Source organism: Amborella trichopoda, chromosome 9, assembly GCF_054954075.1.
Source record: "Amborella trichopoda isolate Santa Cruz 75 chromosome 9, AtrichopodaSantaCruz75HAP2 v2.0, whole genome shotgun sequence".
Classification (NCBI taxonomy): Eukaryota; Viridiplantae; Streptophyta; class Magnoliopsida; order Amborellales; family Amborellaceae; genus Amborella; species Amborella trichopoda.
In genome coordinates, this window is record NC_142344.1 from 13,632,523 (window position 1) to 13,652,038 (window position 19,516).

Consider the following 19,516-nt stretch of genomic DNA (forward strand, 5'->3'; position numbering starts at 1 on the left):
GGGTCTCCCAAGTGTCAAGCAATGAGCTCAACAACAACAAGGCTTACAGTTCATCATCTAGCACCATTTTCATAGCCGCCAACTAATTTACAATTCTTTGCATTTCATTCAAGTGTTTCGCAATCGATCTGTTCTCCTTAAACTTCAAGTTTACAAGTTTTCTAATTAAAAATACCTTATTTCTGACCGTCTTTCTCTCATACAAATCATGCAATTTCTTCCACAAGATAATTACACTAGTTTCTGTTGATACATGGCAGAACACGGTATCATCCAACCATCGCCGGATGCAAGCAATCGTTTTCCGGTCTAACTTCTTCCAATCATCATCAGTGATGGTTTCTAGCTTCTTCTCTATCCCTTCAATTGGCAAATAGAGGTCTCTTGAATAGATAAGGTCTTCCATCTTGGCCTTCCAAATTGACCAATTACCTCCATTCAAACTAATTATCCGTGTTGAGGTATTTGCATCCATCTTTTATTCACACATGAATAAAAAAAACCCAAACTGGTGTGCTTTGATACCAGTTGTTGGGAAGCATTGCCCTTCCCTTTTATGCGTGAGTCATAGGTAAAAAAAATATATCCCACAATGTATGTTTGTGCAAATATCGAAAATGGGCAATTTGCTAAGTGTCAAAAAATGTAGATATCACAAATTACAAAAAGGAAAGATCCACCAAACACAATCATAACACAAGGTTTAACGTGGAAAACCTTTCAATGTGAAGGGAAAAACCACGGGTCGAATCCGATAGAGGAATCCACTAAAATCAAATGTGTGTTACAATATGAGTTTCTTCTCAAGTTTTTGCCCAAAACTTGATGCTTACAATCAAATGAGAGAGCAACAATAACTTGAAAAAAATACAAAATTACCTCACAAGCACTAATAAGATCATCTCTTTCCCACCTCAAAAGCCCCCAAAAAATGGTCTTTCAATAGCTTGGAGATGCAATTGGAGAGCACACCAACTATTTTGGTTTTCCAACTGAGTGTTGAGTGTGAGATATAGCAAAAATAACCTCTGGATGGGCCTAAAATGGTGATAAGAACCTTGCTGCAGCCCTGTACTTTCTTCTCTCTAAAATCCTTTAAAAACCTTATTTTTTGATTGCAAGAGTCTCTCAACTTAACCCCCTTTTCTTTGTTTTAAAACACCATTGTTTTTCTCTCTCTAAAAAACTCTCTCTCTAGCCCTTTTTGTCTTCTTATAAGTCTGGACTCCAGAAGGCAATCACCGTAACATCTTGTAGCTCCTACCATAGATTAAATCCACATTTCTAGGATTAGATTGGAGGACAAATATCACGTTTTCCTTTAAAGCAAATGGGATTCTCACTCGTTCTTCCTGGTAAGTTTATTGTAATAACGGCTATGAAGCTGCCTAATGCATGTCTAAGTTTCTTGAATTGGGTGTTTAACCCTCTTGTGTAACTTTCCTGAAGCAATGACTGAATATTCTGTGATTTCTCTTCCATCTACATTGTCAGCATAACTAAATGTGATGTAGTTAAATCTGTTTGGAATTTCATTGTGGATCATATGAAGGCAATGAATACCTTCTCATGCTTCTGATGACTGTTTTTATGAAATCTTTGATCAATTTATGCATGTAAGCAACGCTCATAAACAAGGCTCGGATCCCGGCTTCATCAGGATCTCTATTCTGAATCGTCCATATAGGCATCATCAAATCTGTCAAAGACTCACTCGAGTTTTAAAACTCGTCTGTACAAGCTATAATACTAAAACATAGGAACCGGCCAAGTCTATCTGGTTCCTAACTTCTCAGACTCACTCGAGTTTTAAAACACTGCGTGTAAGCATTTATAGCTCATAAGAAAGCAAAACTCAGTAAAAAAAGGTTGTTTCTCTCAAAGTTTCTTGTTAGAGTTAATTGGAGTCTGCAATGGATACTTTTACGATAGCTAATTGGATGAGTTTGTAAATCAAATTTCATGATACGAGTTGGGATCTGTTTTTGTTTTCAAGATAACTTTTTCCTTAGTAAGTGCCTTACATAATGAAAATAATAGGTTGTTTTTAGGTGATTACTATTTGCACTTGCGCCAATGTCTTTTGCTAAATTTTACTTAACACCCATGTTTACAACAAGGGGGCAAATAGCAATATCAATTTTTGATGTAAATGTAAAAGCTTCGCTATCTTTCCCTTGGACATGCTGGTCCAAAATTATTGGAAACTTACAAGAATGAGTCTTTAATCATCAAAAAATGAAAATAATAGGTTGTTTTTAGGTGATTGCTATTTGCCCAATGTCTTTTGCTAAATTATAGGCCTTTTTTACAACTAGGGAACAAATAGAAATCCCAATTTTTGTTGTAAATGTAAAAGCCTCACTATCTTTCCCTAGGACAAGCTGGTATAAATCATTGGAAATGCATAACATACAGCGGAATGAGTCTCTAATCATCAAAAAAGAACATATTTTAACAATAATGAGGAAATTATTGGTGAGGTCATTTCCTTTGGTATTTCCATGCAGACAAAATTAGAACCAAAAAAGTTTCAAATAATACTTTTGATCAATTTGTAGCTTATATTTTCTTGTTGACTTGTTTTTACATGTAAGAATAAATTGTTTCCCAATAAATTATTTGCGGAAAAAAAAAATTTGAAGAAACATATTCTGAGTCCCCCTAATAAATTGTTTCCAGTAAATATTGGAATGCAATCTTAGCATCCATTTGATGCATAATTAGATGGTTAATTGAGGCCATAGCTAACGCAATTATATAGTATATATCCTTGCCATTGGGACGTCTAGGTCAAAATAATCTATGCCATCTTTTTGTTTAAATCCCTTGGCTACTAATCTAGCCTTTTATTAGTAGACTCATATGCATTTTGTGTATTGGGTATTTATGGTCATTAAAAGCTTTATGAGAGCATGTAACCAAATTTACTATAGTAGAACAATAAACTCCAATGGGAGTGCGGTCTAGAGGGATCAAGACATTCTGGTCCAAAGGGACCGAAATAGGCAAATGTTATTTGCCACTACTCAAATTAGGCTTAACATGTTAAGCCAGTAGAGTTGAAAAATCGTTAATTACTTAGGCATAAAACGCAATCAAAGAGGGTTAACATAGTTATCCTTTGATGAGATTGGAGTTGACCAGGGTAGTGAGCTAATGAACTGTGTGACCCTTGTGTGCGATGGTAGGCTTGAAGAGCCGAGGGCCAAAGCCTCATCATTGAATCATCACACGACATGCACATATGATAGCCGTATTGCGAAAGAGAGTCACCATAAAGTATGTATACATGAGCGAGAGATGACCCCGGTGCACCATGGAGTTGTGTTTGCACCAGGTCTGTATAACCTTGGACTTGTCAAATAGAAGAGAACTTGTAATCCATAGACTGAAATTGTGTCCCATCAACTATTAGCAGACTTTGGTAGCCGAATCATGAACCTTTGCAATAGTCTATGGATCATGAGAACTGCTACATTTGTTTGAGAAAGTGAGCGTGAATTATAGTCCACAATAGAAGATGGAGTGATTCAGCAAAATTTATAATTCATTAACATAGTTGGATCTGAATCCCATCAAAATTATTTAAAAATAATTATTTTGATGTTAAATTATTTTTAAATTGATATTTTGAATTTTTTAAAGTCTCTAGATATTATATTTTCTCAAAATAGATTTATAAATAGAGAGATATTGAATTTTCAGCATTTTATTTATTTAAAAAAAATAAAATATTTATCATTTTTAAAAAATCATTTTATATATTTTATAAATTATTAAATATATAGAGGCCCACCATGGGCTATGGGGCGGTAGATATGGAAAGTGTGTGGGGCCCACAAAAAGGCCCCATAAGAGGCACGCCCTCCCTTTTTATACTTTCCTCTTTCTTTTCTTTTTTTTTTACGGATATAGGGCGAAGCTAAGTTGGGATGTGGATTTGATTGAGGCTGAGGTTTTCGTATGGGTTAAATCTATCTTAATGTTCATGAAATTTTGATTCACTTTTAACCGATGTTATCAAATTAATTTCGCTTTGGCTTAAGTCTTTGGTTTTTAAGCATAAACCAAAGCGAAGAGAAGCGTGGTGCTGACGTTTCGGTTAGATTCGGGACGCTTTGGTTAGATTCAGGTGTTTTTCGAGCTGCTTCGGTTAGAAAAGAAATACCTATATAAAAGTATTTTAAAAAAAATTAATTTTTAAAATTTTTTTCCATTATTGTTATATATTTTATATATAAATATCTAATTTATTTATATTAAATTTTTTATAAAAAAAATCTAAAGTCTTCCTTCAAATCAACCGAAGCGTCGAATTGCTTCATTTTTTTTCACCAAACCGAAGAAGACTCCGAAGCAAACCTGACAACATTGCTTTTAACCATGATTAATATAGAAAAGTTCGACATCTCATTGCAATTAAATCACTAATAGCCTACTTAGTGACTTTTAGGAAAGTTGACATAAATATCCATTTTTTTTTTGGTTCTTAAAAAATATCTCTGAATTTTTAAAATTTATGGGAGTGCTCCCTTTTCTCATTTCTTTATGTTTTTAAAAATGCCTTCGGTTCGAAATTTGGAATTCTGAACATAGGTACTTGTTTGGCATATGAAAAATAATTCAAGTTCTGAACTGATTTTTTTTTGTTAAAAAAAAGGCTGAGAACTTGAACTTCCAAACAAAATTACTTATAACTTTTTATGATACGTGGGTTCGGAACTTGGGCTTCCAAACTCGATAAAAGTATCTCAAAACAGCAAACGGGGAACTCAGTGTGCTCCCGTGGGAGCACGCTACGATCGATGTTGGACAAGAGTAGTTGAATCTGCTCATGTGAAGCATGAGTATTTTATCCCATTCATTTAAGTTCACAGGCACAAATATAGTGGTCCTAGGAGACTGCAATTTATGTTTTAGTCTCCACTCAAACATCTGCTTATGCGAACTTTTAGATGGGATTTCTATCGAAAAGTAACATTGTCGACCATTTATTAGGAAAGTTGGTTCTGGAAAACGGATGGGTGACAGGGATCGGGCACTTCAAAAACTATATCAAATCCGTGAATTGGCGATTCGGAGCGGAAAATCCACCAGGGGCAAGATCTAACATTAAAAAAAATTCAAAGAAATCACTAGAATTTCTTAAAAATATATTTTTTTAGGTTTTCAAAAAATAATAGTATTGCATTATAGTTTTCATCATTTTACAAAAAATATATAAATACGGAGAAATTGTCTCATGTTTGAGTGTTTATTATCCATTACATCTATTTTATGGTCCAATATAGATTTAAAATGCAACTCATTGCAATAAAACAGACTATGTTTGGTGTTCGATAATCCCTTTAAGAAATTTATCAAATAATCGTAAAGTGAATTATTTGTCAAAATCTTAATTTTTGAAAAGTTTGTCCCAAAGTTTTTCAAATAAAGACTTTACGAATATTTGACAAATAATTCATTATCAAATAAAAACTTAACTTAATCCCTTTAAAAAATTTGTCCCAATGATTTTTTAAAACCAAGCTCTTCATTGCCTAATCAACAGAGTAAGGTCGTACCATGGATTTGTCCCGATTAAAAATGAAAACCTTTGGGTTTTTGAAGATTTTTCATCTTGTAAAGTAAGAAGTATGGGAATTGTCCACGGGCAGTTTAAGGAGGGTGAGGCTCTATAAAGCGGGCCACACTTTCAATATCTCTTACTTGAGCAGAACACATACTCCGTGTTCGGTTGTTGGGGTCAATTAGTGCTTGGGGTCCACTTTACAAATACCTTAATATAATATGAGGTGGGTTTTCCATATATATATATATATATATATATATATATATATATATATAGACATAATATATGCTAAAGGATTAGCTTTATATATTGATCTTAAACTCAAAAGACAGTTAGATAAACAACAAATTACCAAGCGTAAAGAACTTGGTGATTTCTGTTAACAATTTGGATACCATTTAGATAGAAAAAATAAACCTGACAAGCTATATAAGAAAAAGAAAAAATACAAAAAAGACAAATATAAATCCAAATCCAATAACTTACATAAACAATATAAAAAGTCTAAACAAAAATTTATAAACAAATTCTCTTCAAATACTAAAAATAAAAGGAAACTTCCAGTATGTTATAAATGTGGAAAAGTTGGTCATTACTAACACCAATGCAAATTAAAAAAGAAAATAGAATCATTACACTTAGATGAATCAATCAAATCAAAATTATATAATATAATAAATTATGAATCTATATCTTCAGATTCTACTGAATCACATATCGGACATATTCAAGATGATGACATTTTATGGACAGAATCATCTGATTCTTCAGATTCTTCTACAGATACAGAATCATCTCATCCAATAGAAGAATCTAATTGCACTTACCCTATACCTACATATAATCTTCATATGCTTACCCAAGAAGATAACCTGATCTTAGACCTTATTGAGAAAATTACTGATCCAGAAGAAAAAAGATCTGTAATCACCAAATTTATTACTTTAACTAAAACAAAAGCAAAAACACCTCCTACTAGTAAAACACCTGATTAATACAATTTTGCTTCTATTATGAAAAGAATGAGCGAACAACATATTACAAAACAAAAAGAACCTTCTATTTTAGAATTAAAACATGAAATTAAAGAAGTCAAAAAAGAGGTTCACCAATTAAAAAATAGAATTAAAACTCTAGAATTACAAACTTTATCTCAGCAAGAGTTAGATACAGATGAATTAGAATTCAATCATCTTATTACAACATATAGTCCTGATCCACCGGAAGATATACCAGAAACCTCAGAAGCTAAATCACTTCTGATAACAACTCCTTCTGTAAATTTGATAGATAAAATTATGATTCAAAAATAGTTTGTTCAAGTCACTATAATAATAGCAGAAGATTATCGCTTTTAAACATCAGCTTTAATAGACTCAGGTGCTGACTTTAATTGCATCAATGAAGGATTAGTACCATCAAAATATTTTGACAAAACAACTCATATCCTAAATACTGCAGATGGCAGTAGACTCTTTATCAATTATAAATTATCTAATGCTTCTGTTTGTAATAATCACCAATGTATCATTACACCATTTATTATGGTCAAAGGACTACGCCAAGCAGTTATACTTGGAGTCTCATTTCTTACAATACTATATCCCTTATCAATCGATCAAACAGGAATATCTTCGAATTATCAAAATGTACCAATACACTTTGATTTTATTCATAAACCAAAATTAAAAGAAATCAATAACGTCAAAAGTCAATTACACAATAAAGAAAAATTTCTTTGTACTTTAAAACAAGAAATTAAATATAAATATGTAGAAGCACAAATACTGAATCCTTTGATCCAACAAAAGATTCAATCAATTCAACAACAAATTGAAACATCTATCTGTAGTGAGCATCCCAATGCTTTTTGGGAAAGGAAAAAGCATAGTATTAGTTTACCATATGAACCAGAATTTGATGAAAAACAAATACCTAAGAAAGCTAGACCAATACAAATGAATACTACTTTATTAGATATGTGTAGGAAAGAAATTGCTGATTTCCAAACAAAAAAGTTAATAAGATCAAGCGCATCACCATGGAGTTGTGCAGCTTTCTATGTCAATAAAAATGCTGAAAAGGAACGAAGAGTTCCTCGATTAGTCATTAATTATAAACCCCTCAATAAAGTATTACAATGGATTAGATATCCTATCCCCAATAAAAAGGATTTATTAGATAGAGTAGCCAATGCTTATATCTTTTCCAAATTTGATATGAAATCAGGATATTGACAAATACAAATTCAAGAACAAGATAAATATAAAACAACATTTAATGTACCTTTTGGACAATATGAATGGAATGTAATGCCATTTGGCCTAAAAAATGCTCCATCAGAATTTCATAAAATAATGAATGATGTCTTTAATGCTTATTATCAATTTATGATAGTTTATATTGATGATGTTTTAATCTTTTCTGAATCTATAGATGAACATATTAAACATATTAATACCTTTATTCATGCAGTCCAGAATGCTGGATTAGTTATATCGGCAAAAAAGATGACTTTATTCAAAACCAATATTAGGTTTCTAGGACACAATATTCATCATGGCACTATTATTCCTATAGATCGATTCATACAATTTGCTAATAAATTCCCTGATCAAATACTAGATAAGAAAGAACTTCAAAGGTTCCTAGGATGTTTAAATTATGTTAATGATTTTTATCCTAATCTTGCTATAAACGCTAAGCCTTTACATAATAGATTAAAAAAGAATCCTTCATCCTGGACGGATATTCATACTAAAGCAGTTCAACTAATCAAACAAAAAGTTAAAACCCTAGTTTACCTTTCTCTTCCTCATTCTACTGCTTTCAAAATAATTGAATGTGACGCCTCCGAATTGGGATTGGGCGGTATTCTCAAACAACGCATTGATAGTCATGAACAACTACTCAGGTATACCTTTAAAACTTGGAATCCAACCCAACAAAACTATTCTATGGTAAAAAAAGAATTACTTGCCATAGTCCATTGTGTTACGAAATTTCAAAGTGATATTCTCAATAAAAAATTCTTTATTCGAACTGATTGCAAAGCCGCTAAAGATATTCTGCAAAAAGATGTTCAAAATCTTGTTGCCAAACAAATATTTGCTCGTTGGCAGGCTATCCTGTCCGCTTTTGATTTTACTATTGAACACCTTCCCGGGTCTTCTAATTCTCTTCCTGATTTTCTCACCCATGAATTTTTGCAGGGGGCAACACTGACGCCAACGACGATTCACCACTATCACTGGCACTACAGCTCTTTGCAGCTAATAAAAATAATACTCTGTTCAATCCACCTACTCTCATGGGCTCTCGTAGCAATTCTTCTCGCAATGAGAAACGCCCTCTGACCATAATACCATTTGAAGGTGAGAACCCGCCTTTGGCAACCCTTTCACCTTTCATTTCTTCTATTCACCAAATCACTTACTCAGAGACTAATATATTTACTCCCGCCTATACTCCAGGGCAATCAAAGCCAAACCAGAGGCCTAATTTTCCTAGATCTACATATATTGAAAGAACATATCTTATGGATATTACCATCGATGATAACCATACGAATATGGACCCTATCAAACTTGCTCCACTATACCTGATAAACCATTTGAATCCAACCAATGGAGTGAAAACTAGAGAGTACTATGAAGCAATCCTCATGGAAACAAGATCCATCTCTGTTGTCCATTATTACCAACAAAATACTAGAGTAATTGTATATTCAAAAATCCAGATCAAAAAATTACTTTCTTATGATGAGTGGGGTTGCAATCCTTCTCAAGGCAAAAAACTACACAATCTTGATTTTTCGTACAAATACTATAAGTATGCCGAATACATAGAAGCATGGCATAAAATGTTTTATTACCAAACTCCAAACAATACTCATAGTTGGTATATTCAGTTTCGATTACCCATTTTCGAAAGATTCCCCAACTGGTTTAAAAATTGGTTTTTAGTTTGGGGATCAACTACTGCAATTTTACCTCCTGCTTTCCAAAAAGTGCAGGAACAATTCGTGATATTCAATAATAGTGATAATAATACAGACAATCACTTATACTTTGTTGCACTATACCAACTCCCATGGATTATGAAATGGGAATACTCAATCTCTATCAATAATACAGCCGACCATACCTATATTCCAAGACTGGGAAAAACCATCTCAGTTAAATGGTGGGACATCTTTAATATGGATTCCACAACCATAGTTCCCAAAAGAATACCTCCACAAAAACCCATATATAACCCAAGTCCAAGTAAACATAATACAGCCAATACTTCCTTTGACTTCCCCACATATTTACGAAATATGCTCCAATCAAACCCCAATGCTTCCAAAGAAACCTTGGAACAACAAATGAAGGAAATATTTGCAGAAGCAGGAAGAAAACCGGTCTCATCAGATGAAACCGTACAATCCTCACCAACACACAACAATAGATATTTTCCTCTGGAAGAAGCAGACCCTGAAGAAGAAGATGATCCAGACGAATTCAGTCAACGATCATGATTCAGTACTGTCACCATACTCTCTACCGACATACGACAAAATAAGACTATGCCAAGATGCTCTTCACCGACACAAACGACAAACAAAAACTATTCCAGGATACCATCACTGTGCACACCGACATATAAGACAAAGAAGACTAGAAAAACGACAAAGCCTACCCACACAAGAAGACAAAAAAGATACTATTGCAAGATGCCATTTTGTCCTATTCCCGACAAAAAAATACTATTTGCTTTTGCTTTTTGTTTTTGTTTTTTCCTCTTTTGTCTTGTCTTTTTACTTTATATCTTGTCTCTCTTCTTTTTGTCCCATCAAGGTCGTCTCCCTTTTTTCTTTGCTTCGTCCTTAAGCTTCATCACTTCGCCTATATAAGCCACCTTCGGCCTTCACAATAGTAGGTCGCAACACAAGCTCCCTTCTCTTCTCAAATTTCAGAAGCCCTCTTCCTCTCATCTCTTCCCTTCTCTGCTTCTCTGCTCTCTCTTTCTCTCTTCCCCGAAGACATTCTGCTATACAACAGCTATCCTGACCTCATAGCTCATGAATACCAGGTCACAATAGTTCACTTTGATTTCCAGGTTCTATCTTTCCTCCTTTTTCATTATACCTTCACTCTCTTCCTTCCTATTGCCCTCAACACTGGAAATTATTTTCCAGTTATTGCATATGTAAACAGTAAGTGTGATTTTTTACAGTTTATTTACAGATAGTTATTTGTACCAGTTTGTATACAGTCTGTTACTTGTAATGTTATAAGTTTGCATCTCTTTTCGATGTACTTGTACAAATTTTTATAAGAATGAAATATTGATGTTATGCAATTTAAAATAGTGTTTAGTGTTAAAATAGGGGATTTCAACCACACACAGTGGTTAGTGATAGATATATCAATCCTACCATTCATCTGCATAATTTTATTTTGTCTCAACTTTTACAAATCTTACAAGAAATACTAAAATATAACAGTTTAATATTTACATACTTACTCTAAACAATATATATAATGTTTTTATTGTAGATCCCAACGCGTTTTGGTATATATGTATATATATATATATATATATATATATATATATATATATATAAATGATCATATAGGACCCTCATCTATATGTCTGTAGGACCCCAAAGGATCACTATTAAATTTGGTATGGATCTATAGAAAAGTCAAGTCCCACACCCATGTGATAATTTTTCTATAGAAGTCAAGTCCTATACCCATGTGATAACTTTTTTAGATATCCATACCAACTTTAATGGTGATCCTTTGGGGTCCCTACACACATGGTGGGGGACGGTCCTATAAGAGATCCATGTCAACTTTAATGGTGTGATCATTTGGGGTCCTACACACATAGGTGGGGGAGGGTCTTATAAGATCATTACTCATATATACATGAAAAGTCTTCCCAACGCCTATAGGCGAAAATGAACAGTGATTTCGTCTACCTTTATCACCGTCCAAAGTTCATCGCACGGTCACGATTATCCACTAGTATTTATTTTTCATTTTATTTCTATAAATTGGAATAATCTAAAATTTGGACCGTATGTACATATTAGTGAGGCGCACCTAATAAAAATATAAAAAAATTAATTCGTGAAAAAAATTGCTAAAAATAATCCTTGAAACTTTTTGGGGGTATTTTGGTCAATTTATTTCATGTAAAATATTTTTTTGATATTTTTCATAAATTCGTCTATTATTTATAAACACAAGCTCCAAATTTCAAATTATTCCGATTTGAAAAAAATAAATGAAAAATAAAATACTACCAAACAATCGTGACCGTGGGATGAACTTTAGACGGTGATAAGGGCAGACGAAATCACTATTCATTTTCGCCTATAGGTATTTTGTAGTATCTTCCATCTATATATATATATATATATATATATATATATATATATATATATATATATATATATATATATATATATATATATATATATATACCCATGTGTGTAGGATCCCAAAGGATCACTATTAAATTTGGCACGGATCTATAGAAAAGTCAAGTCCCACTCCCATGTGATAACGTTTCTAGAGATCTGTGTTATCTTAATGGTGATCTTTTGGGATCCTACACACATGGGTGGGGGAGGGTCCTATAGGATCATTACTCATATTAAAAAATCTCCCACTTCAAATTGTATTTTAAAAGTGCAAACACAAAAATTCCCCTCATCAAACAAGTTCAGGGTAGAATTAGCCGATTCGTTTTTGACAAACCTGGGTAGTTTTTGACATAATCGGATAGAGAGCTGGTTGGTTCGGGGGGGGGGGGTACCAAGCCGATTCTCGATATATGACAGGAACCGGAACGGCTTCGATGATTCTCGATTCGAATCGGACGATTCCGATCCGGATTTCAAATCTTGGTTAACACAAATATATTTCTTTTGGTATTTAAAAAATGAGAAATGATCCTATAGGACCCTCCCCCACCCATGTATGTAGAACCCCAAAGGATCACCATTAAATTTGGCACGGATCTATAGAAAAGTCAAGTCCCACACCCATGTGATAACTTTTCTAGAGATCTGTGCCAATTTTAATGGTGATCCTTGAGAGTCTTACATACATGGGTGGGGGAGGGTCCTATAGGATCATTACTCTTAAAAAATATATCCAAATTTCTTAAATTTATGGGAGTGCTCCCTTTTTTCTCATTTCTTTATTTTTTAAAAAATGTCTTCAATTCAGAATTTGAATTTTGAATAGAGGTACTTTTTTTTGCACCATTTTTTGTCTACAAATTCAAGTTCCGAACTAAATTTTTTGCTAAAAATTTTGGTTTAGAATTTGAACTTCCAAACAAAATAACGTATATTTTTTTGGGATTGTATACAATGAGACCGAAGTCACAATTACTTTCATCCGTTCGATGTGAAATCTGATAACTTAGATATGTTACAAAGTTCGAGAAAATTCGTTTTTAACTTTGAGCTCGGTCAATAAAATAAATGTAGCCACCCGATTTGACATCCAATAGATTAATTATGACTATCTTGTACAAAAGGTAAATGGTCTCATTATATACTTTCACCATCTTTTTGATAATATGTGGGTTCGGAACTTGGGCTTCCAAACCCAATAAAAGTATCTCAAAACCTTAAAAAAGTACACAGTGCGCTCCCATAATCCCTCAAATAAATACATTGATCACTTTTGCTTTAAAAAATAAGAGTTATTCACGTACGGACTTTAAAAAAGTTAGAAAAATATGAGTTACTCCCTTTATATCCGAAATTATAATTAAAGTCGGTCAACACGACTCTTTTTTTTTTACAAAATTACCCCTCAGTCCGAAAATGTCATCCTTGGGCCGCTTTTTTTTTGTCTAAACTTAAGTTGCGGCCTGAGGAGGGCATTCTCATACCACTTTTTTTTTTTTTCAAAACTTAAGTTGCAGTTCGAGATTGAAATTCTCAAATATCTTTTTCTTTTTTTTTTGCAAAACTTAAGTTTCGGTCTAAAGATGCCATTCTTGGACCACTTTTTGTTTTCAAAACTTAAGTTGCAATCTAAGGAAAAAACAACCGCCTTAACTGACATTGATTGTAATTTTCATATATATAGGGAGCAACTCGTATTTTTTTAACTTATTTAAGGTTCATACGTAAATAACTCAAAAAATAACTAACTCTGGTTTCTAAAGTTGTTCCTAAAATTCTAAAAAAATAATAAAAAAAAAAGTATATACTTTTTGTTTGATGGTATGCTCCTAGAGTAGCATACTAACAAAAGAAAAAGAGAAAATTACATATATATTTGTTATGTTATGCGTTATTACATATCCACCTTTCAGTTTCTGTTATTACCTCCATGTCCGTTTCTTCACTTTCATAACGAGATTTTAAAAAAAATACATTTTTACCCAATTTCGGGTGTTGAACAACTGAAATAAAAAAAATTTCGGTTTTTCAACATCCGAAAACAGCAATAGGTCTTTTAACCTTCGTGCTCTAGTTACGGTTGTTCAACAACCGAAATTAGGGTTTTCAAGTGTTGAACCTGAAAACTGAATTTCGGTTGTTCAAAAACCGAAAACCGAATTTCGATTGTTCAAAATCTGAAACCGTGGAGTGCGTTGTTTTCACAACCGAAATTATATTTTCGGCTGTTCAAAACCGAAAACATGATTTCGGATTTTGAACAACCAAAAATTTTTGGACTTCAGCTTTTGATTAACCGAAAATGTACGCGCCAATACTTCGCTCTCTTTTATTGTAAGAAAAGTTGTTTAGGGTATAAAGTTGGGGAAAAATGGCAAATATAGTATCATAAGTGGATCCATACCTTTTTTACTTTCTCCCAATACAATATCCCGCAAGATTGGCCCACGGTCGTGATTGGTACGGTACTTACTTCTTTATGTTTTTTATTGTCTTTTGGTAGTTTTCTCGCAATGAATAGAATAAAATATCATATTATTGTATTTGTAATTTTTATGTATTGTTGATTAATAAGTAATATTTGTTAAAATATTGCTGAACGTGTTTCTTTGTATAATTATTTGTTGTTTGTATAAGTATGTATTGTTTATTTTGTGTTGATACATTGTATTTATTGTATTGGGTAAATATTGTTAATATTTATTGTTTATTGGGAGTTTGTTTAAGTATTTGTTATTTTTGTTGTTTATTGATTATTTGTCCGTTTATAGTAGTACACTATTTGAATTTGTTATGTAATACTCACTTTTTATGAACCCTAAAGTAGTTAGAAATATCCAAAATTTTTGTATTCTTTATTGTATCAATTTATTGTGACACAAATTTTGCTATTTATTTAATACAGTAGCATTGACGATAGTTACTAAGGGAGTGCAACTGGTATTCCGATATGAGAGGTCATTTGAGACGAATGCAGATGACGGTCGTATCTTTTACAAATGGGGAAAATTAGAGGTTACGAAGTATAATGGAAATAGTTCTTTGGAGGAAATAAAAAGTCATTTTGATAATTTAACAATGTGTGCTCCAAACAAATTAACTATTATGTACCACAACATAAGTCTTCCTAGTGGGCTTGATTTGATTGATGTAAGTGATGATGTAGATGTATTTTTATGTTGGGAGGGGAATCTTCGAAAATTATTGTATATATTGCATCTACAATGGAGCCAAAACGGGAATCTATTGGTGAAGGTCCATCTTCAAGAAATAGTTATATTTATAATTTAATTTTTCACTTGTAATTTGCTCTAATTTATTCTTTTATGTATAGAAATTTTATTGTTGCTTCATCTTACACTATATCTTTTGTCAACAGTCAGCGTAACACTTTACCTAACCAAGATCAAAACATTCAAGTGGCGCCTGACCCTGAGCTTGTACCAGAGCGTGATATGGAGGATATTGAACCACCAGAAAGCCCATGTAAAGGAGTTGGTAATGAGGTTCAATTGAATAGAGGACAATATTTTGAAAGTATCAAAAAATGCCAGCATCATCTTGTAGATTTTGCAATTCACAATAATTTTGTTCTGAAGTTTGACAAAAGTGAATTGAGACGGGTATGGGCAAGTTGTAAGGCAGAGGGATGCACATGGCAAGTGTGGGGCTTACAAGTTGGCAGTACAACTTACTTCAAAGTTAAATCTATGGTTAAGGAGCACACATGTAGTGGTCCAATGGGGAGGTCCATCAACCACTAGCTCGTAGTGATTGGGTGGCCAAAAAAATTAAAGCCCGACTTATTGACCAACAAAAAATTAAAGCTAAAGACATTGTAAATGATGTTCAACACGATCATGGCGTCAGGTTTTCCTACATGCAAGCTTAACGGGGAAAAGAGGTTGCTAAAGAGATGATAGATGGATCACATGAACAACAATATCATGACTTCCCCTTGTATGCGGAGAAACTTCGAATTTCGGTTGTTTAAGTAGATCTTTAAACATAACATTGTAAAATATTATTTAGAATGTTAAAAAATGAAAAAAAAAAGATTTTCGACTGTTGAACAAATGAACTTTCACTACTTTCGGTTGTTCAACAACCGAAATACTAGCAATTTCGGTTGTTCAACAACCGAATTGCTTCCAGAAGCTCCCTGGATTTTTATAGTAAAAAATTCGGTTGTTTAAATTTCTAGAATTTCGGTTGTTCAACAACCGAAATAAACATTTTTTTGAATCATTATTTCGGCTGTTAAACAACAAAAATGTTCATTTCAACAATCGAAATGACCATTTTTTTGAATCAAAATTTTGGTTGTTGAACAACCGAAATGTTGATTTCGGTTGTTGGACAGCCGAAATGTTGATTTTGGTTGTTGAAAAACCGAAATGTTGATTTCGGTTGTTGAAAAACCGAAATGTTGATTTCGGTTGTTGAAAAACCGAAATGTTGATTTCAACAATCGAAATGAACAATTTTGTTTAATCATAATTTCGGTTGTTGAACAACCAAATTTCTGACTGTAAAAATCCAAGGAGCTTCTGGAATTGTTCAACAACCGAACTTTCTATAATTTCAGTTGTTGAACAACTGAAATCAGAATTTCAGTTAACCGAAATTAGAGCAATTTCGGTTATTTTACAGCAGAAAATATTTTTTTTTATTTTTTAACATTCTAAACAGTATTTTACTGTTATGTTTATAGATCTACTTGAATATTTATTTTTTAACATTTAAAACAGTATTCCAATGTTTATAGATCTACTTGAACATTCAAGATTTCCATATAGATCTAGTTGATTTTAATATTTTTAAAGTTTAAAATTTTATAATTAGATATGAAAATAGATTTTTAGATACATGTTATGATAAAATTAGGAGGTGCATTTTTAGATGCATTTTATCGCAAGCATTTTTAATACATGTTATGATAAAATTAGGAGGTGCACCTTAATTGGATTGTTTAAGGTTGCAACCTTATAGAAACCACACCCTATATATAGCACGACCAAGTATAAATAATTCCCAAAAAGATAGAGTCATTTACAACATCATTACGAAACAATACAAATGTATTCAATGACCATTACATTGTCTTTTCATAATATTACAACGGTAAAAATGACCATTACATTGCCAAAAAAATACAATTATGAATGTCGCCTTCTCTTCAGCTGATACTGCTTCTATGTTGTGTTATGTCTTCTACGCTCCTCAATTGCAGGTTGTGTGGATGGAGCCAAGTCATCAACAACAGTCCGACTAGTCTCACCCACTACATCTTGTTCACCCTCTTCTTGTATAGCTTCTTCATTAACTTCACGTAGTAACAATTCCATCCTGGCTTCTACATCTTCCATGTCAACCGGCACAAACTTAGACAATATTTCAAACGCGTTGTTAACGCGACTATATACTTCAGGGTACCACTTCTGTATAAGTGTAAGTGCCTCTGTTAACATGGTTGTACTAGCCTAAACTGCACTAACCTGCAAAAACATTTTGTAGGTTAATAAACATACAAACTGATTGGCAAATACAAAACTAAAGCAATTTGTAGGTTAAAATATACATACCAAATCATCCTCATAACCTCAAGGTCTCATTATATGTTGTGGTTTACGTGCAGGAACCACTTCTTCTTCTTCCTGGTTACGAAATTGCAAAATATCAATAGGTAGGTTAACGACATTGCGTATGATAGAATGGGACACTTGGTCGTACCAAGCCTTGTACTCCTTTGAGGGCAACCCATTCGCAGTATCAACTTCAATATCTGTCATCATGTGATCATGGTGAGATAACCAATGATGAATCTTATTAGAATCGACATTTCGTCAATCTCGCTGCCCACCATGTCTGCTTGACCTCTTACCAACAGATAAAGGATTTCTTAGAATGCCCTGTTTAGCTCCAAATTGGCGGCAAACAAGATCTGGCATGTATGGCTCGGCAATATCATCAAAGATCATAGTTGTTACGCACATTACAGTTTTGAATGCTTCATGCCTATCATCCTAAATTTGCCTCATCAGGCTTGAAGTACGGATTCCATATTACCTGTTATATGAAATGCAATCACACATATGACAATAAGTCAATATAAAAATTACAAATAATATAATATAATTGAACGTATTGAATATCAAAGTACAATCTGGCCTCATTTGGTTGGAGATTATCTAACTCTTGTCTAATGGGAGGCATCAAATTGTGTGGATTGCCATAATAATGCTTGCGTGGCTCCTACCATTTTGCCCTTGCCATATTTGGAGATATATTATGCGGTATGGGTCTCATATGCATAATATGCTCATAAGACCAGCACTGCATTATATCAAGATATGATAAGTTATAAAATATTTTAAAGTAGTCTAAAATATTATGCTTATATTTATACAAAAATTAAATTTACTTGCATAAGAGTGGCAGAACCACTGAAATGTCTTCGCTTGAAAGTACAAGTTTTTTCAAGTGAACGATATAGATATGCAAGGGCTGCAGCACCCCTTGCATATTTGTTAGCTTGCTCAATATCTTCAAGGAATTGCAGGTACCTTGTTGGGACTGTTGCAACTGATGCATCAGCAAAAATGATAACACTAATGAGGAAGAGTAAATAGGATCGAATATATCTGACTATTTGCACAGGGGAAGCATCAGGTGGCAATTCCCAAAAATGAACCTTCGACCATAAATGCTTTATGGTTGTCAAGTTGCCTTCAGTAGGGACTATACCCAAATTGTCCTCTATGAACTTACGTAGATCACTGATAGGACAACATGTAACAGGCTCGTCATCCATAAACAATCCTAAAATCGTGTACACATCAAATAAATTTGGTGTCATCTTACCAATTTGAATCTTATAGTGGAAGGAATTGGTCTCTGAGCGCCACCTCTCTGCATTGGCAGCAACCAATGGATGATCAATTCGACCTGGTTGAACGATAGACAGAGCACCTAACCCAAACGCGTTCACTAATTGAACTTGTTCTTCAGTTAGTCACCAATTGTTCAATTGAAATGTCTTCTCATCGATTCTAATTTCATGTTTTTCCTTAAATATAACAAATATGACACATGCAAGTCACATTATATGTACACATGTACTTCCCATATACAATTGAAACAAACAAAATTTATTAAAATATAACAAACTTATGGAAATAGCAGATGAATATATTCATATACCTTTCCTGCTCATATGTAATATGATGAATGCTTCGGATGAAGCTGTAGCAAGCTAGGGTCCTGAGAACCTCCTAGATATCCCCCCTCTGGATGGACACTACTCATATTGACTGAAATCGAGACAACAATAACTCATTATGCATATTAAAATTCCATTATGTATTTTCATGTATATTACTACTCTAAGACAAGAATGCGATAATAAATTTATATATCCAACTATATATGGAATTACTAACACATCTACAATTCATATGTAATCCATATATGAGTAAATCATATATCACTAATAATGGAATGGGCTCGTGTGTAAT

The 19,516-nt window shown here is 33.1% G+C and overlaps 1 protein-coding gene across 1 annotated transcript; it reads right to left on the reverse strand.

The window, feature by feature from the left end:
• Nucleotides 1-18,020: 18,020 nt before the first annotated feature.
• Nucleotides 18,021-18,858, reverse strand: LOC18424393 (protein MAIN-LIKE 2). Its single transcript, XM_011630793.1, has 2 exons — nt 18,424-18,858; nt 18,021-18,068 (listed from the first exon to the last, which is right to left on the reverse strand). The coding sequence occupies exons 1-2, from the start codon at nt 18,856-18,858 to the stop codon at nt 18,021-18,023; spliced, it is 483 nt and encodes a 160-aa protein (XP_011629095.1).
• Nucleotides 18,859-19,516: the final 658 nt, after the last annotated feature.

Bases quoted from the DNA above. Each gene is read 5' to 3' on its own strand.
- LOC18424393 (XM_011630793.1), bottom strand. From the start codon at position 18,858: ATGACACCAAATTTATTTGATGTGTACACGATTTTAGGATTGTTTATG. The intron at 18,069-18,423 runs GTAAATTTAATT...TTCATATAACAG, and splicing joins GTTCTGCCACTCTTATGCAA to GTAATATGGAATCCGTACTT.